This window comes from Oncorhynchus mykiss, chromosome 28, assembly GCF_057628025.1.
Source record: "Oncorhynchus mykiss isolate SJ-2025 chromosome 28, ASM5762802v1, whole genome shotgun sequence".
NCBI classification, from domain to species: Eukaryota; Metazoa; Chordata; class Actinopteri; order Salmoniformes; family Salmonidae; genus Oncorhynchus; species Oncorhynchus mykiss.
Genome location: NC_143049.1, coordinates 26,228,946 through 26,248,716, shown reverse-complemented (window position 1 = coordinate 26,248,716; position 19,771 = coordinate 26,228,946). Strand labels below are relative to the sequence as shown.

The 19,771-nt window shown below is 42.0% G+C and overlaps 1 protein-coding gene across 1 annotated transcript; it reads left to right on the top strand.

The window, feature by feature from the left end:
• Window positions 1-1,067: 1,067 nt before the first annotated feature.
• Window positions 1,068-19,608, top strand: LOC110508789 (uncharacterized). The gene is made up of 23 exons (XM_036966783.2): window positions 1,068-1,276; window positions 1,765-1,805; window positions 2,140-2,387; window positions 4,412-4,964; window positions 5,152-5,348; window positions 5,495-5,875; window positions 8,588-8,889; window positions 9,067-9,332; window positions 9,727-9,780; window positions 9,898-10,035; window positions 10,329-10,591; window positions 10,703-10,787; window positions 10,897-10,968; window positions 11,080-11,217; window positions 11,759-12,021; window positions 12,203-12,287; window positions 12,380-13,864; window positions 14,080-14,288; window positions 14,393-14,549; window positions 14,776-15,155; window positions 16,641-16,770; window positions 18,409-18,569; window positions 18,848-19,608. The coding sequence occupies exons 1-22, from the start codon at window positions 1,200-1,202 to the stop codon at window positions 18,540-18,542; spliced, it is 5,658 nt and encodes a 1,885-aa protein (XP_036822678.2). The 5' UTR covers window positions 1,068-1,199; the 3' UTR covers window positions 18,543-18,569; window positions 18,848-19,608.
• The last annotated feature ends 163 nt before the right edge of the window (window positions 19,609-19,771 follow it).

Here is a 19,771-nt window from a genome sequence, read left to right as displayed (position 1 = left end):
CTAGACACACACTCTGTCACATAATATTATTCCTCCTAGAAGTCACTGAACTTTACTTTGCTTTACTCTTACTTGACTCGACTTTAATGAATGCACATGTATCTTCTGTAAATGTGCAATTTAGCTTAAAGGCTCATTTCCATTTGTAGTCCCTGGATTACAGATTAAGTTTTCATTGAGGAGGAAGTGGCTAATATGATACATGTTATAGTGCATGTCAACAACCTGGAGTATTTCACATTCGGAACTGTTATATAGTACAGATGTAGGATCCTAATTTGAGCCAGTTTGCTAGAGCAGAAAAATTATCCTGCAGCAACGGGAAATGTAAATTATTATGTGGATTATAATAAATTGACATTTTTATAGGCGTTGATACATTTTTTGTTAGGGAAAATCAAGTCTGACATTTCTAAATGGAAATGACCAATTTTAGAAGCCTTTTCTAAACCTCAAATACACTGCAAGTTTGCAGGTGTCCGAAATAAGCAAATAAACTAACTTTAGCAATGTAGTTTTCCAATAGAAAAATGTCTAAGCCAGGCGTGGAAATGGGGGGGGGATCACTCTGGGAACCCACCAATGTATAATCCTTGAATTTACCTTAAAAAGCACAATTTTACTACCGTAAATTCACTCCCAGAACCCGATTCCCCTGAATTTCCCCTCACTTCCACTCTTGATCTTATCAATAAGTACATTTTTAATTAATTCTATAAAAAATGTATCTCAGTGATTGTCCTCACTTTTTCCTTGTGATTTTTATATGGTCCTATCTCCTAAGAAGTGGAAAAAAAGCATAATAAAACAGCATCTTTTGATTATCATCAATCTCTAATCAGCGTGGCGTAGTCTACTAGCCATGTCATAGCTTTGATCCTATACTAAATCCCTGACCTGGAGACTGACACACTTTATAGTAACTGTTTCTCAATCAATTTGTCAATTCAATGTCTGTTTGACGCCATACACCTGACCACCCCCATTTTCTACTTTACCCGCCCACTGCTCTGGGTTTTACCTTATCAGGTGTGTGCTTCCCCCTTATAAAAGCCTGCCTGCTCTCCTCTTCCCAGTCAGAATCCGACTAAGACCTGACAAAACTCGGAGACTCAGTACTCTCCACTCTCTCTGTACAACGAGTGCAAACTGTGTTTTATCTCTAGCCTCCATAAGGGACCACAGCAAGGAGAACAGCCATGCTAGGAGGCACCTACACTGGGTTGGTGGCTACAGCAGCTCTCCTCTGCCTGCTACAGGCAGGAACCAACGCAAGGTGGGTCTCACTATCATACTGTATCTCTTGGTCTAATGTCTAGCATCTAACATACTTTTAGTTACTCTCTCTCACTCTATCACTTTCCCTTCTCCTACAACACACTCCCTTCCTCCCTCCCTCCCTTCCTCCCTCCCTCCCTTCCTCCATCCATCCATCCATCCATCTGCCTTGGCATAGGTATCGGACACTGGGGCTCTATGTGTTTGTGTGTCTCTTTTCTGCTCCCTCTTCCCTCCCCTCTCTCTCTCTCTCTGGCTGCATCTCAGTCTTCTCACTTCTATGATTACTGTCTAAGTCCTTATTATGTCCACGTTAGTATTAATAATACTAATGCTGAACTTTTGTTTGCAACTTGTTCTCTGATAGCACCATGACATCGAGGTTAGGATGTTGATGTATTGACAGGCAAACAACGTGTTCTACTTTGATATCCATTTCTCTTCCAATGTTTTGATTTGATCCTGATGTTGTTTTTCTTCCTTCAGCATTGAAGGTGACAGCTCATCAGTTACCAGGACAGATGCAGGTGCGAAATAGTTTTAAAAACAAATAATGCTTAGCATTGTTTTGCTGTTTTTTTTTCAAACAACACAATGATTGCAAAAGGAGAAATGGGTTTTGTCAGTAGAACTAGCAACCTATTCATCAGTCTGGCTTATAGGCTACACTTGTGTGCAGTTCACGTCCTTAATTCCAGTGTCATCCACACCCCCAATTTCTTGCTACAGTAACTTTGGAGAAAGACACACCTTTATTAAAAGCCAAAACACAGAATAGTGTATTAAAATTTTTACATTTTCTCTCTCTCTCTCTCTCTCTCTCTCTCTCTCTCTCTCTCTCTCTCTCTCTCTCTCTCTCAGGGACCTGTACTGTCCACAGCAACCCCCACTACAGCACCTTTGACGGGGCCAACTTCCGCTTTGTGGGACCCTGTACCTACGTCCTGACCCGGGTGTGTGCGCCCTCTGAGACACCCCTGTCCCACTTCAGTGTGGAGGTGAAGAATGAGCTGAGAGGGAACTCCTCCGTGTCTGCTGTTCAGCAGGTCAAGGTGGAAGTGGAGAACCTCAGGGTCTCCCTGTACAAGAGACAAAACCACCGGGTCATGGTGAGTACCTTGTAGGTTGTTACATTGAAGTTATAATGGTTTATTGGTTATAATCAATTACAATTACAATAACAAGGTTGTAGGTTGGTGGAAATCCCCATCGACTGAGGATGAGGGGTCACCATTATGTAGATGTATAAAAATTATCCAACCATTAAGTAGAAATTCTGTTTAATAATACTAAACTACAGTCATCATTCTGACTCCAATATGATGTGAATGAATGCAACAGGCCCTGTGGGTCTCTGGAGGAAATAGCAAGATAGCGAATCATTGCATCACCGACTCAGTATGACTATAATGTCTAACTTGCACCGTTATGCAATTATTATGACTAGATTCAAATAGCTAATCCTGGCAACCAATGTTCTAGCATTAAGTTATTGAGGCCAGCAGATCGGGGATGTCAACGTGGTACCCAAGCATGTGATATGTGTTTAGTTTATATAACCACTATCAATAGACCTATTACATTATAGGCTTATAGTCAATCAAAGAATTACTCTGTAAAATGAGGAATGCATTTACTCAATTCAACAATTAGAATGTATTAGTCACAAAATAATTGACAATCCAACAATTACAGTGTAAATGAAATACATGATACATTAGAGAATAACACAGAGTAAGTAACTATCACCAATAGGTTAAGACTTAAAGTTGTTACACGTGTCTTCAGGTCAGAATAACCCATAAGAGAAGAAATGATGTGTATCTGATACACACAGGAGCTTGGTAGCAAGTTCTCAAAGTATGAGCGAATTCACTGCCCTTTTAACCAAATTCAAGCGGGAACGCATCCCCAGCCTTAATTAACATTTCTGAGCTCTTTGCTAGTGAAAACAAAATACAGGAACAACACACCCAGATTCTAATCTAATCAATTGAATTGGAATGTTCTGACCAGACAACAGGAATGTGCCTGATAACCAATCAACCCAACATACAATTTCAATCCAGTCACTTTAAAAATGCATCAACCAGAAAACATACAATGCAGTTAGACATATCCAAATGTGCAGCCCTTTATGAGCTCTTGAAACAAACCAAACATGACAATTTAATTCACACAGTAACATTCATTTAGTCAATTCACATTTTCATCAGTCATCACACGTCTCCTTGTGTCAGTGACCCCAGGACTTCTGGGGGAACATCTCTTCATTGAGATTGCCACAGATAAGGTGTGTTTCTCTCCTGGGAAATGCAAATATGCAGCCATTTATGCAAATAATGCCAATGACCATCTCAATCATCATTATTCACGATTCATTCAGGAATATCTGTAATCATGGTAGCATCCACAATGTAGAATGTAGAAATGTATAGAAACATATTATATTACTATTTACAATATAAGTGACTCCAAAATAACACAATACATTATTTACCATTAATTTCTATTGGGCACAAAATCATCTGAAACACAATCAAAACAAACAGCAAAAGCATCCAACAAATGTTTACAGTCACAAGCTTGATGTAGTCATTGTGTGCTATGAATATAGGACCAAATACTTCACTTTTTACTACCCTAAAATACATAGAAGTGAATTTGTCCCAATACTTTTGGTCCCCTAAAATATGGGGACTATGTACAAAAAGTGCTGTAATTTCTAAACAGTTAATCCCATATTGATGAAATACCCTCATAACCATTATATTATTGCAAATCCAAACTGCTGAAGTACAGAGCCGAAACAATAAAACATTTCACTGTCACTGTCCCAATTCTTTTGGAGCTCACTGTATCTGCTGTTTCCATTGACTGATATCTTTAAAAGTATTTACAATACAACTAAGTTCAGATGAGTTCAAAGTTCTGTTACACAATAATGTACAATAATATGAAACCTTATCAGGTTTTCAAAGTTTTATGGGCCATTAGGGCATTAATTTGTCCCCTATTCCAAAGTATTGAACACCTTGATCCAGTAAATATTTACTACATACTAACATAGATGTGGGAACGGCAAAGAAAGACCAAAGTCTTTCAAGCACACTAATCTGTATCATGTTTCCAGGTCAATGGCATTTGGAGGAAACTCCCTCTGAGCCTCAATGGTGGCACTGTCAACATCCAAGGCAACGCCGCTTCAGTCGCTGTGGAGACAAACTTCAACCTTTTTGTATCCTACGACGACGCCGGTGCTGTCCATATCACCGTTCCCGTATCGTACTCCGGTAAAGTCTGTGGCATGTGTGGGAACTTCAACTACCTGAGAGATGATGATTACAACACACCTGGCAGTTCCGAGGCCGAAGACTCTGCCACATTCGGACAGAACTGGCAGAGCGAGGCCTGTGACTTGACCGTCCTCCCCCTTGAGTGTCAACCAACTGAGGAGGCGGAGTATGCCAGCGAGCCATACTGTGGGTCCCTGGTCTCCAGGCATGGGCCTTTCTCTGGCTGCCAGTCTGTTCTGGGAGCAGAGAGCTACTTCCGGAGCTGTGTGGTGGAGATGTGTGGAGCAGATGGTGACCCAGAGGTGCTGTGTGAAGCCCTGCAGTCCTACTCCGATATGTGTCTCAAGGCCGGGGTGCTCGTACCAGCCTGGAGGACCTCGACTATGTGTCGTAAGTTGTTTTATGGTTTCCTCTTTTCACCTTCCTGTTGTAGTAAACAGTTTGCTCTTATTAACTGGTGAAGTTGGAGAGAACTTGATGACGATGATGATAATGATGATGTTGGTGGTGGTGATAGCCCTCTTTTACACCATGACCAGACTTTTGTCTCATATCTCTCTCTCTCTTCCTCCCCCAGCCCTGGAGTGTGGTGCGAACAGCCACTACAATGCCTGTGCTAAGGGCTGCCCTGAGGTCTGCTCCAGCATGGATAATCAAGGGGTGTGTGGGAGGTGTGAGGAGAGGTGTGTGTGTGACCCAGGCTTCAAGCTCAGCGGGGGGAGTTGTGTACCTGCAGAGGACTGCGGCTGCTGGATAAAGGGAGAACACTATGAAGTAGGGAATGTTAACACACACACACACACACACACACACACACACAGACAGACAGACAGACAGACAGACAGACAGACAGACAGACAGACAGACAGCACACACAGAGAATGTTGGTGTTCATCACTCTTTTCTTCACCCTTTTCTAGAGAGGAGAGACGTTCATGGGAGGTGAGTGTAATCATGTGTGCCAGTGTATGGGTGGGGACAGACTCCAGTGTGCTGCTTCCTCCTGCGCGGCCGACGAGGTGTGCAAGGTCAAGGAGGGGGTCAACGGTTGCTTCCTCTCCAGCCCGGCCACCTGCCACGTCTACGGAGACCCTCACTACATCACCTTTGACGGCAAGGCATACACCTTCCAGGGGGGCTGCAGCTATACCTTGGCCAAGACTTGCGGCGGGGACACACTTGTCCAGTTCTCAGTGACGGGCCAGAACTGGAACCCCAGAAACGAGAGCAGTGCCAAGCTGGGCGCAGTGGTTCTGGAGACAAGCGGTCTGCATGTGAAAATGCAAAACTACAGTGCCACAGTAAGCATGAAAACTACAACATTGTGAATAATCTTTCTTTACTTGTTGTGATTACATTAGCATGCATTGCTGACCCACTGGATTCCCACTAGCCTTCCCCACTGTTCTGTATTGCTTTGGCATGACAGGTCAAATAAACGTTATGCAGACTAGTAGTGCAGAATCTAACTATGCCTATCCATTATATGTCTTCATTTGTATTTGTGACAATTCAGTGTACTTTAGTGTCTACAATTTGTCCTGTGAGATGGTGGAGACATACAGTACCAGTCAAAAGTTTGGACACACCTACTCATTCAAAGGCTTTTCATTATTTTGACTATTTTCTACATTGTAGAATAATAGTGAACTGGAATTGTGATACAGTGAATTATATGTGAAATAATATGTCTGTAAACAACTGTTGGAAAAATTACTTGTGTCATGCACAAAGTAGATGTCCTAACCGACTTGCCAAAACCATAGTTTGTTAACTAGAAATTTGTGGAGTGGTTGAAAAACAATGTTTTAATGACTCCAGTCTAGGTGCATTTCAACTTCCCACTTCAACTGTATGAACATTCATACATATACACATATATGCACAGACACATGTACATATATACATATACTCACTTTTTCTAAGAATATAGCTTCCTTTATTATTCCCTGCAAATCCTACCACCCCTCCCCCAATTGGAGTCAACTAACCAACAATAACACTTAGGCTTCTACTTCCAGCTCATTCATACTATATACATTTTACAGACACAATCTATTTTTACAGTAGTTATATTTTCTTTGTTTTTAGTCCTGACCTTCCTCTATTTCTGATGTCCATCCAGTTTGATTTCTATTTGCCATATATTTGTAACTGTGCTATTTCACAAAAGTTCTGAACCTATATACATTTTACATACCCCGTATGTTTTACATTGGTTATCTTGTTGTTATTAGTCCCACCCATCAGCTCCATTCAGCCCCTCCCATATATCTCTTAAAACATATATTTATCAACTGTGCTGTGATGTTTCACAAAATTACTGAACTTTTCTATTCTCATAGTTTCTACAGATTGTAAATTAAAGATAAACATTTTTGCTAAAATATTGATTATATTATTGATCGATTGACTATGACTTTTCAAATCACCCAGTATTGCTATCTGCAGCGTTAGCTCTTGGTAAATGTTGCAATTCTTCAGCCATTCCTGGACCTGTGACCAAAAACGAGCTACATATGGACAGTACCAAAATGAATGATCTAATGACTCTGCATCCTCGCAGCAAAATCTGAAGACCTGGGAAGATTGTATCCCCCATATATAACACACTCTTGGCATTCTCTCAACCAGCTTCACCTGGAATGCTTTTCCAACAGTCTTGAAGGCGTTCCCACATATGCTGCTTTTCCTTCACTCTGCGGTCCAACTCCAACTTGAAGTCGGGTGATTGTGGAGGCCATGTCATCTGATGCAGCACTCCACCACTCTCCTTCTTGGTCAAATAGCCATTACACAGCCTGGAGGTGTGTTGGGTCATTGTTCCGTTAAAAACAAATGATAGTCCCACTAAGCTCTAACCAGATAGGATGGCAAATCGCTGCAGAATGTTGTGGTAGCCATGCTGGTTAAGTGTGCCTTGAATTCTAAATAAATCACTGACAGTGTCACCAGTAAAGCACCCCCAAACCATCACACCTCCTCCATGCTTCACGGTGGGAACCACACATGCAGAGATCATCCGTTCATCTACTCTGCATCTCACAAAGACAAGGCGGTTGGAATCAAAAATAGCAAATTTGGACTCATTGGACCAAAGGACAGATTTCCACCCGTCTAATGTCCTTTGCTCGTGTTTCTTGGCCCAAGCAAGTCTCTTCTTGTTATTGGTGTCGCTTATTAGTGGTTTCTTTGCAGCAATTCAACCATGAAGGCCTGATTCTCCTCTGAACAGTTGATGTTGAGATATGTCTGTTACTTGAACTCTGTGAAGCATTTATTTGTGCTGCAATTTCTGAGGCTGGTAACTCTAATGAACTTATCCTCTGCAGCACAGGTAACTCTGGGTCTTCCTTTCCTGTGGCGGTCCTCATGAGAGCCAGTTTCATCATAGCACTTGATGGTTTTTGCGCCTGCACTTGAAGAAACTTTAAAAATTATTGAAATGTTATGGATTGAATGACCTTCATGCCTTGAAGTAATGATGAGCTGTTCTTGCCATATTTGAGCTGTTCTTGCCATAATATGGACTTGGTCTTTTACCAAATATGGCTATCTTCTGTATAACACCCCAACCTTGTCACAACACAACTGATTGTCCCAAACGCATGAATTAACTTTTAACTAGGCACACCTGTTAATTGAAATGCATTCCTACCTCATGAAGCTGGTTGAGAGAATGGCAAGTGTGTGCAAAGCTGTCATCAAGGCAAATGGTGGCTACTTTGAATAATTTAAAATATATTTTGATTTGTTTAACAGTTTTTGGGTTACTACATGATTCCATATGTGTTATTTCATAGTTTTGATGTCTTCACTATTTTTCTACAATGTAGAAAATAGTAAAAAATAAAGAAAACCCCTTGAATGAGTAGGTGTGTCCTAACTTTTGACTGGTACTGTACATTACTCCAACAACAATTCAATTTAATTCAGTTCAGTTCTACTGTCATCTATTTTACTTGGCTCTACTCTACCTTACTCTACTCTACCCTCCCTACTCTCCACTGTAGGTGAACCATGTTTGGCAGCATCTTCCTGTTACAGTAAATGGCACATACGGCGAGGTGAAGCTGTACAAGAAGAAGCAGTACACTGTCATGGAGACGACTTTTGGCCTTCGGATGCTGCTGGACGACCAGAGCAGGCTTTTCCTGCAGCTGGACGAGCGCTACAAGGGTAAGATGTGCGGCCTTTGTGGTACCTACTCCGATGACCAGGGGGATGACTTCCTGACCCCTAACGGCACCAAACCCGAGACCAACGTGGTCACGTTCGCCAACAGCTGGAGAGTGAATAGTCCGGAAGACGATCGGTGAGTGGGTTAATTGTTTTAAACCATAACGGTAACGTACAATGGTCATTTGGTTCGTAGTTAATGACCATATCCGGTGCATAATATGAAATGCGGAACCATGGTTGTGTCATCAACACTATTCTATGAACAAATCCAGTCCACCACTGATCTCCTCTCCTTTCCCTTCTACCCTAGATGTGTTGCCTCCCCCCCTGCCCCCCAACCATGTGACTCTCATTTGGACGAACAGGGCTACCGGGAGTGTTCCAAACTGCTGCGCGAAGCCTTCAAGCCCTGCCACCCCTTCGTCCACCCCACACCCTACATCGACAGCTGTATGTCCGACCACTGTGCCTCCGGCGGGAACATGCATGTGACATGTGACTCCCTGAGGTCCTATGTGACCACCTGCGAAGTGGCCAATGTGACCCTGCCTCCCTGGTGGAACAACACCGCCTGTGGTGAGTGTTTTTTGATGGTGTTGTTTTCGTAATGATGATGATGTATTGAGTTTAGAGGCCATCTTCAGGTTTTAATGTAATTTATATTTGGTTATGGACCCACTACTACGGTGAGGCTATCCTAATAGGAACACCGTACCATGATTGGATGGAGTTTGCTCACCTCATCCATCATCGTACACTTAGCTTTTTTGCTGTAGTCTTCAACTTGGATCCTTCATTCCTTACTCCATTTTTATTTTCCTTCCCCTTTTTCATCCCTAATTCCTGCCCTTTTTTCCCTCCTCCCCTCCGCCCTACTTCTCTTACATTGCCCTCCCTCACATCCACTTGAACCTGAGGCTTGTCCAATGTGTTCCTGTGAAAAACTTTGCTGTCTGTCTTATCTTTGTAGATAGTCTCCCTGGCCCTCCCACAATACCACCAGTTACTACACCTGACAAGGAACGTAAGAACCTTGACCATATTATTTTTGTATCAAATTGATCAATGGCAGCGTTTCCATGCCTTTTATACCATCTGGTTCATTTGATGACAGCTTTTTCTATGGTTCTGCCTCCTACAGTTTGTCCTCTAGACTGCAACTTTGACAAGAGCGAGTGTGGGTGGGAGCAAATTATTCAGGACAGTTTTGATTGGAGGAGACTGAGAGGCCCAACCCCATCTGACCTCACAGGGCCAACCCAAGACCATACCACAGGAGGTGAGAGGTTACATGGTTGTGAGAAAAAAATATCTGAAACGACCAATATCTTACACACCCAGATCCAATCTCAATGTTCAAATGTGCATCAGTCACTGTTATTCAATGAATGCATTATTCAATGAATGCGTCAATACATGGTTGTAGCCTATCGACTTGTACAGATAGTTATATATATATATAAATACCTGTCTACATAGAAGATACCATAGACACCATGGAAGCAAGCCATTTCAGAGCTAATATGCTGTGAGTCGTGATGTTAAAGTGTGTCTGCGGTGTTTGTTGGTCAGGTGGCTCCTACATGTACATTGAGGGTGACGGTGTTTACCACGGAGACTCTGCCCGTATGATGAGCCCTAAGTGCCAAAACGGGCCGGGCAAATACTGCCTGCGCTTCTGGTACCACATGTACGGACAGGCCACAGCCATGGCTCTCAATGTCTACCAGCTTGACCAGCACAACAGAAACAAAAAACTGTGGTCCAAAGCCAACAACCAGGGCTCCACATGGTATCCGGCAGAAGTGGATATTATAATCGATGGGTCATTCAAGGTAGGAGAAAGTCACAGAGGTTTAAGAGGGTTAACTAGTGTGAAAAGATTGTGATTTTTATAAAGAGAGGGGGGATTGTTTTTCATCCAACACAAAATGTCTCTGTTTCAGATCATCATGGAGGGAATACGAGGCTCTGACCCTCGGTCTGATGTGGCATTTGATGACGTCTCCATCCACTATGAATCATGCTCAGGTGAGTTTTTAATTATCATAGGGACACATACTTTATCTAATCCCTGAATGTCAGATAAGAAAACGTTCACCCTTTATGACCAATGTCACTCCTTTTCTTCCTCTGGCAGGTTCTTCGATTGGTGGTATTAGTGGAGCTTCAGTTCCTTCCTCAGTTGATGGAGGAGTTGCCCCACACCCAGGTACATAACATCTATAGACACATTTTCTTATGGAAAGATATTTCAGAATGATATGTTAACATTTTAGACTCATGTTGACATTTACAAATGTTCCTAATGTTCCCCGTTCAGTCTGCAACCTTGATTGCGCTTTCGAGCAGGACCTCTGCGGTTTTACCCAGCTTATGACAGACGTTTTTGATTGGACAAGGCACAGTGGCTCCACCCCCACTGCCATGACTGGGCCATCAGCTGACCACACAAAAGGAAGTAGGTGTTCGTAGGATGTGTTTGGCTTGACAGTCACTGGACCCAGGTTTCAGTCCCGGTCGGGGCTACCGCCTGAATGTGCGCCAATATGCTTATTGTTGGACATTGCAATGCTTTTTAATGCATTGTAATGGTTGCTAAATCTCCGAAACTCAAACAACGGACCTGAAAGTCCAAATTGGATTGAAAGACTCAACTATTCTTTTTGCTCAATTAACCTCAATGGCTATATCGTTAGACCTACACCCTTACATAAACAAGCTGACCTGTCCCATTGCTGTTAGAACCCCTAATTAAATCTAAAGGAATTTCATGTGACCCCACCTCTTTTTTTATTTTTTTACCCCCTTTTTCAATCTTGTCTCATCGCTGCAACTTCCCAATGGGCTCGTGAGGCAAAGGTTGGGTCAATGGTCCTCTGAAACATGACCCGCCTAACCGCTTCTTAGCACCCGGGATCAAACCCGGGTCTGCGCCACTCAGGAGGCCCTGTGACCCCATCTCTAATCTTATCTAATCTATTCTCACCTATAATCGGCAGGTCCATTTGGTCACTACTTATACATCGAGGCCAACAGTGTGTCTAACGGAGACACGGCTCGCCTCCTCAGCTCTGAGTGTTCTGACCCCGGTCCTCAGTGTCTGCAGTTCTGGTACCACATGTCTGGCTCGGCCGAGACCATGGGTCTGCACGTCTACCTGCTCCAAGGCCGCTATGTGGATGAGGTGTGGGGGAAGAAGAACAACCAGGGAGACTCATGGCAACGGGCTCAGGTGGATCTGATGACCACTGGACCTTTCCAGGTAGTGGTGTGACCTTGGTCTTGGTGTAGCCCCTGGCCTTTTCCACCCTGTATGTTGTAATTTAAAGACTAGCTCGTTCATCCAGAGGTCCTTTTGACAAAATGTGTTTACTTTACCTGTTTGTTATATATCAATTTTCTATTATGAATTTTTCCCCTGAATTAATTTACTTTGATCTCAGATCATCTTCGAGGGCCACAGAGGCACCACTGATCAGTCCGATGTAACTATAGATGATGTATCTCTGCATCGTGGGCGATGTGCAGGTAAGGGTCACTCCCTCTATAGTTCATATTGGTCAAAAACACAACCATGTTTAGGGTCATTGTCATAATATAGATATTATTTTATCTTCTAGACTTGATTAAGCCACCAACACCAACAGAGAAACCTGTTCTCCCTCCAGTGGACAAGTCCACCACTGCACCAGCTCCAACTACTACAAGACCTGAACCACCCACAACAACTAGGCTACAACCACCAGCAACTGATAGACCAGAAACACCAAGACCAACAACTGAAAGACCAGAAACACAAAGACCAACAACTGAAAGACCACAACCACCTAGACCAACAAATGAAAGACGAAGACCACCTAGACCAACAACTGAAAGATCACGACCACCTAGCCCAACAACTGATAGACCAGAAACACCAAGACCAACAACTGAAAGACCAGAAACACCAAGACCAACAACTGCAAGACCAGAAACACCAAGACCAACAACTGCAAGACCAGAAACACCAAGACCAACAACTGCAAGATCAGAAACACCAAGACCAACAACTGAAAGACAAGAAACACCAAGACCAACAACTGCTAAACCAGAAACACCAAGACCAACAACTGAAAGACCAGAAACACCAAGACCAAGAACTGCAAGACCAAAAACACCAAAACCAACAACTGCTAGACCAGAAACACCAAGACCAACAACTGAAAGACCACAACCACCTAGACCAACAACTGAAATACGAAGACCACCTAGACCAACAACTGAAAGATCACAATCACCTAGACCAACAACTGATAGACCAGAAACACCAAGACCAACAACTGAAAGACCAGAAACACCAAGACCAACAACTGAAAGACCACAACCACCTAGACCAACAAATGAAAGACGAAGACCACCTAGACCAACAACTGAAAGATCACGACCACTTAGACAAACAACTGATAGACCAGAAACACCAAGACCAACAACTGAAAGACCAGAAACACCAAGACCAACAACTGCAAGACCAGAAACACCAAGACCAACAACTGCAAGATCACAAACACCAAGACCAAGAACTGAAAGACCAGAAACACCAAGACCAACAACTGCTAGACCAGAAACACCAAGACCAACAACTGAAAGACCAGAAACACCAAGACCAAGAACTGCAAGACCAGAAACACCAAGACCAACAACTGCTAGACCAGAAACACCAAGACCAACAACTGAAAGACCACAACCACCTAGACCAACAACTGAAAGACCACAACCACCAATGCCAACAACTGATAGATCACAACCTCTAAGACCAACAACTGAAAGACCACGACAACATAGACCAACAACTGAAAGACCACGACTACCAAGACCAACAACTGAAAGACCACGACTACCAAGACCAACAACTGAAAGACCACAACCCCCAAGACCAACAACTGAAAGACTACGACCACTAAGACCAACAACTGAAAGACTACGACCACCAAGACCAACAACTGAAAGACCAAGACCACCTAGACCAACAACAGAAAGACCACAAACCCTACAACCAACAACTGAAAGACCACGACCACCAAGACCAACAAATGCAAGACCACAACCGCCCACCACAGCAAGACCAAGTAAGTCTTTGTGTCCTTCGATAGCACAAAGTTACAATCTTCATTCATCACATACCCCTCCTTTAAAACAAGTTTTATACAATCTGTCTTTTCAAAACGGAAAAACACTAAGTACAAGGGAAATGTAATCTCTGTACTTATACTTGCAGTCAGTGTGATACATATGTGATACATATTCTTTACACTCAACATCGTATTTGTTATTTTCTCTCTAGCGCCATCTTGCCTAAAGAACAGCCATTACATCTCCTGCATCTCCGCCTGCCAGCCCACCTGTAAGCACCTCCACGGCCCTCCTGACTGCCGTGCTGATGAGCCCTGTGTACAGGGTTGTGTATGTGACGACGGCTTTGTTCTCAAACAGAGGGTGTGTGTGCCCATCCAGCAGTGTGGCTGTGTAGGCAGCAATGGCAACAGTCATAATGTGAGTAACCCAGCACAAAATTCTAAACTGTTTTTAGATGTAGCTACCTAGTTATATGTGTAACATGTGCAGTGTAATTACTTTAATGATCTATTTGATTTCAGTTTAAAGAGAACTGGTACACTGAGCACTGCCATCAAAAGTGTGAGTGTGATGAAGGCGACGGTGTGGGGGAGATTGACTGCGACGATGAAAATGGGTGTGATGAGGATACTGTCTGTTTTCAGAATGAAGCCGGACAGTATTTCTGCAAGTCAACAGGTATAGGCCACACTTGACCTGCTCAATGCGCTGTACAAATGTTTTCCCATGCTACAGATGGCTATATCTTACTCCAGGCCCAGTGCACTACTTCTGGGATTCTTTTTTTTTTTTTTAAGTTATATTTATATATTTAATTGTTTTTATTGTGATTTTTAGGGGGCTGCACCCCTACTTCCCGCGGCTATGCCTATGCACTAATGATGTCCCTACTGTTGCCTTCCAGACTTCAGTGAGTGCTCTATCAATGGAGAGCCAGAGTACAGAACTTTTGACAACATGAAGCATGACTTTGACAGCAGAAACTCCTACATTCTGGTCCAGACCACAGGCCTGTCCAAGAACCAGCAAGATGTCTACATCGAGGCCATCATTGAGATCGTCAACCAGGATGGTGTTGACAGTCATGGGGACAGTAGACATGGTGGCAGTCGTCATGGTAACAGCAAGGATGAGGATGACAAGCATAAAGACAGCAAGGAAAGGGACAGCAATGAAGACAGCCATGATCACAGCAAAGAGAACGACAACCGTCTGCGATTCAGAGGACTGAAGATCAGAGTCTATAACCACACAGTGGAGTTCAGAAACAACAGGAAACTTGTTGTAAGTATTCTGGACATATACATTACGTAACATGACAAGTACAGTATAAGGCAATTCATAGCCTGTACTTCTCTTTATACATTATTTATAGCGGTCTTTCTAGGGTTTTTCATCCTCAGTGTTTTGTAATCAGTTGCCCCATGTCATATTGAACACCTCTCTAAAACATTATCTCTGTCTAGGTGTTAGAATTGTTACAAATCAAAGTGTATTGGTCACACACACATGATTAGCAGATATTATTCCTGTTGTAGCGAAATGCTTGTGCTTCTAGCTCCAACAGTGCAGGTAACAGGTAATATCTAACAAATTACACAACATACGTCAGCATTATTAAGTGAATGAGATAGCGTAGAATAGTATAGAAAACTGTAAATACACATGAGATGTGTGAGCTCGTGTGGCAAAACCATGCACAGCCCATTGGGAGGGCAGATGCTCAAAATAAAGAAAGGCAAACAAAAACTACATTTGATTTGATTTCATTTAAGTTTGTTCTGTTGCTGACATCTATCGCTGAAGTTGAAGACTTTTATCTCCCTCACCAACTTTAAACATCTGCTATCTGAGCAGCTAACCAATCGAATCAGCTGTACATAGTCCATCGGTAAATAGCCCAACCAATTTACCTACCTCATCCCCATACTGTTTTTATTTATTTACTTTTCTGGTCTTTTGCACACCAGTATCTCTACCTGCACATGACCATCTGATCATTTATCACTCCAGTGTTAATCTGCTAAATTGTAATTATTTGCCTACCTCCTCATGCCTTTTGCACACAATGTATATAGACTCTTTTTTTTCTTTTTTTCTACTGTGTTAATGACTTGTTAATTGTTTACTCCATGTGTAACTCTGTGTTGTCTGTTCACACTGCTTTGCTTTATCTTGGCCAGGTCGCAGTTGTAAATTAGAACTTGTTCTCAACTAGCCTACCTGGTTAAATAAAGGTGAAATAAATAATAATAATAATCTGCCTCTTACTAACAAGCAGTCAGATTGCCCCATTCTTTGTCCCTAACAGTGGGAAACAGACCCAACTCTAAAGTAGCCTCCTACCAGTATTCAAGTCTCCCCGTCTGGTGCCTGCAGCCGGTAGCCACTGCATGCAAGTCAGACGAGTGCAATCTGGGGCGGGAGGGCGGGGAGGGGTATAATATTCTGAGATTCAAGAGTTTAAGAAATTATCTAGATTGATGTGCAATCTGTTGCATTTAACAATGTTACTAAAAATGAAGAGATTCAAAATATAATTCAAAAGTAATTCCTAAAATTCCAAAAATCCACAAGCTGCAAGGGCACTTTTTCATAGGAGGGCAAAAGAGCAGTCGCTCGGGCACTGGTTGAGCCTTATCTGTGCAGTATCAAATAAATGGTTCATGACAGGGTTGTAGTACACTCTGAACTTCAGAGGAATGCATATTATTTTGTTTACTAATATTGTCACTTCTTCGCTTGTTCTCTTTCTCTCCCTCTCTCTAGCTGGACGGTAGGAGCACCCGTGCCCCTGTCTCACCAGCAGGTGGTCTGAGGATTCTGGAGCGTTCCTCTCGTATCTACCTGAAGACAGACTTTGGCCTCTCCGTGGAGTTTGATGGAGACAGCAGAGCAGGTAACACCACTGTTATAGTACAGCCATCTCAGTAGTCTCTCTTATGATAGGACAGTAAGACAGCTGTACAGACCACACAATATGGCTTTATCTGTGGACAGATAATATAATCATACTATTATCATAGCTGACACCTTTTTTCATATTTTGGTGAAAATGTGGTAACAAGACAACATATCAATCCAAACACATCTGTGTAATGTTTACGATATGCTATAGATGTGCAATGTATGCTTTATGATATGCAGTAAACTGCATTATGATATACAGTAAACTGCTTTATGATATACCGTAAACTGCTTTATGATATACAGTAAACTGCTTTATGATATGCAGTAAACTGCTTTATGATATACAGTAAACTGCTTTATGATATGCAGTAAACTGCATTATGATATACAGTAAACTGCTTTATGATATACAGTAAACTGCTTTATGATATGCAGTAAACTGCTTTATGATATGCAGTAAACTGCTTTATGATATACAGTAAACTGCATTATGATATACAGTAAACTGCTTTATTGTCATGCGTAGGTGTAATAGGTGGCAGGGAAGTCAGGCGCAGGAGAGTCAAATGGAGTGTAAAATGGAGTCTTTTAATAAAGTCCACGGAGTATGCTCCATAACACTAAATGTACATAAACACACAAACATGGGTACGAGGACCCGACGCGCACCTATACAACAATCACACTACACTGACAATAAAACAATCTCTGACAAAGACATGAGGGGAAACAGAGGGTTAAATACACAACAGGTAATGAATGGGATTGAAAACAGGTGTGTGGGAAGACAAGACAAAACCAATGGAAAATGAAAAAAGGATAAATGATGGCTAGAAGACCGGTGACGTCGAACGCCGAGCACCGCCCGAACAAGGAGAGGCAACGACTTCGGCAGAAGTCGTGACGTCTATGATATACAGTAAACTGCTTTATGATATGCAGTAAACTGCTTTATGATATACAGTAAACTGCTTTATGATATGCATTAAACTGCCTTATGATATGCAGTAAACTGCTTTATGATATACAGTAAACTGCTTTATGATATGCATTAAACTGCCTTATGATATGCAGTAAACTGCTTTATGGTATGCAGTAAACTGCTTTATGATAGGGGTGGCAGGGTGGCCGGGTGGCCTAGTGGTTAGAGCGTTGGACTAGTAACCACAAGGTTGCAAGTTCAAATCCCCAAGCTGACAAGGTACAAATCTGTCGTTCTGCCCCACTGTTCCTAGGCCGTTGAAACTAAGAATTTGTTCTTAACTGACTTGCCTAGTTAAATAAAGGTGAAATATAGTAAACTGCTTTATGATATGCATTAAATGGCTTTATGATGTAAACTGCTTTATGATATGCATTCTGGTTTAAACTGCTTTATGACATGCGGTTAACCTCTTTATGATATAAACTGCTTTTACTATACAGTAAACTTCTTTATGATATACAGTAAACTGCTTTATTATATACAGTAAACTACTTTATGATATACAGTAAACTGCTTTATGATATGCAGTTTAAACAGTAAACTGCTTTATGGTATTCAGTCAGCAGCAAACTGCTTCATGACATACAGCAAACTGGTTTATGTATTGCAGTAAACTGATATCCATGTGCTTACTTTCTGTAGAGATCATCCTGCCCCACACCTACAAGAGGAGGGTGGGCGGCCTGTGTGGCAACTTTGACGGCAACAAGAAGAACGATATGATGAAGCCCGACAGTAACCAGGCCAAGAGCATCAAGGAGTTCAGAGAGAGCTAGAGAGGACAGACTGAGCATAACATGGAAGTATGTAGTCACAGAAACCAGTACTAGCTACCACTGCCATGTTATTGTCTGCCATATCGTGTGTGGAGTGTAAAGTACGGCATCCATATTAGGAACTCCCCTCCTTATTTAACTTTTTTAGAATTTCAAGTTCCACTTTAATTATCTCTCTACCAAGCAGAGAGATTTGATTTATTGGGGAACAATGCTAGTCATTCTTATTTTTTATTGATTGCATATGTTTCATATTTAAAGAGCACCAACACCAAGACTGACTGCTCGTTCTTTTATGTTTTCAGAGGATCATCTTCCCTTCGTAACGTTGTCTATGGCCAGTGACCTGACCTCCATGCATCAAGACCATTGATTGCGTAATATTCTTCTCATAGGCGGACACTTTCCTTCCTACAATGGACACAGCTTATTTGAAATTACTTGGGTTAAACAAAAAAAAGCTTGGGTTTTTGTGGACTGTATGGAGAGGAGATCAATGAAGTATTCTACTTCTTCTATATGACTGTTGGTTTAAATCCTGTTGTTACTGCGGCTTATGACCCACCTGCGTGCCTTCTGAGATCTCTTTCAGTCTTACTGTAGGTTCTTTGCACAGTTCACCTAATGTATGAATCAATGTACACAAGTTACATATTTGTGTATTACTGCTAATGTGTACTATATATTCAAAAGCCCACATTCCTTTAGCTTTAGGCTGATGTCCAATAGTTCAGTGACTGTAATGTGCCATATTACTGTATGATAATAGAAAACGAGGTAAACAAAGGATGCAGGTGTTTTAGCTGATGTTTTATCCCACTGAATGTATGTTTTATTTCTTGAATTATGTATCTAGGATTGATAGGAATTTTATGAGATCTTCTAAATAATAAATAATGATTCACACTGCACCGATTCTGTATGTGTTGAAAGCAGTAGGGAAGTCCAGTTTAAAGAAGGGATAACAAAGAAGCAATGGTTGTAACTCACGTGGCTTGAAAAACTCGAAAAACTCTGGCCCCTGGTTATGGTGTATTATTTATTTCCTTATTAATCAGTCTGGTCATGTGTGTCTCCATTGGTCTAGTCAGAGGAAATACACACCATTCCTTATATGTCAAACATTAACCAATAATGAAAAGAATGTTCTTGTTACTAAACGATTAGACGCCACTGTGACTTTTAGGTGAACAGATACGACTGTGGTGTCAAGTCTGAGGTAATAGGAT

Excerpts from the sequence above, each read along its gene's own strand:
- LOC110508789 (XM_036966783.2), top strand. The coding sequence starts at position 1,200 with ATGCTAGGAGGCACCTACACTGGGTTGGTGGCTACAGCAGCTCTCCTC. Across the intron at positions 10,969-11,079 it reads AGGAGTTGCCCCACACCCAG|TCTGCAACCTTGATTGCGCT; the intron begins GTACATAACATC and ends TTCCCCGTTCAG. Across the intron at positions 11,218-11,758 it reads AGCTGACCACACAAAAGGAA|GTCCATTTGGTCACTACTTA; the intron begins GTAGGTGTTCGT and ends TATAATCGGCAG.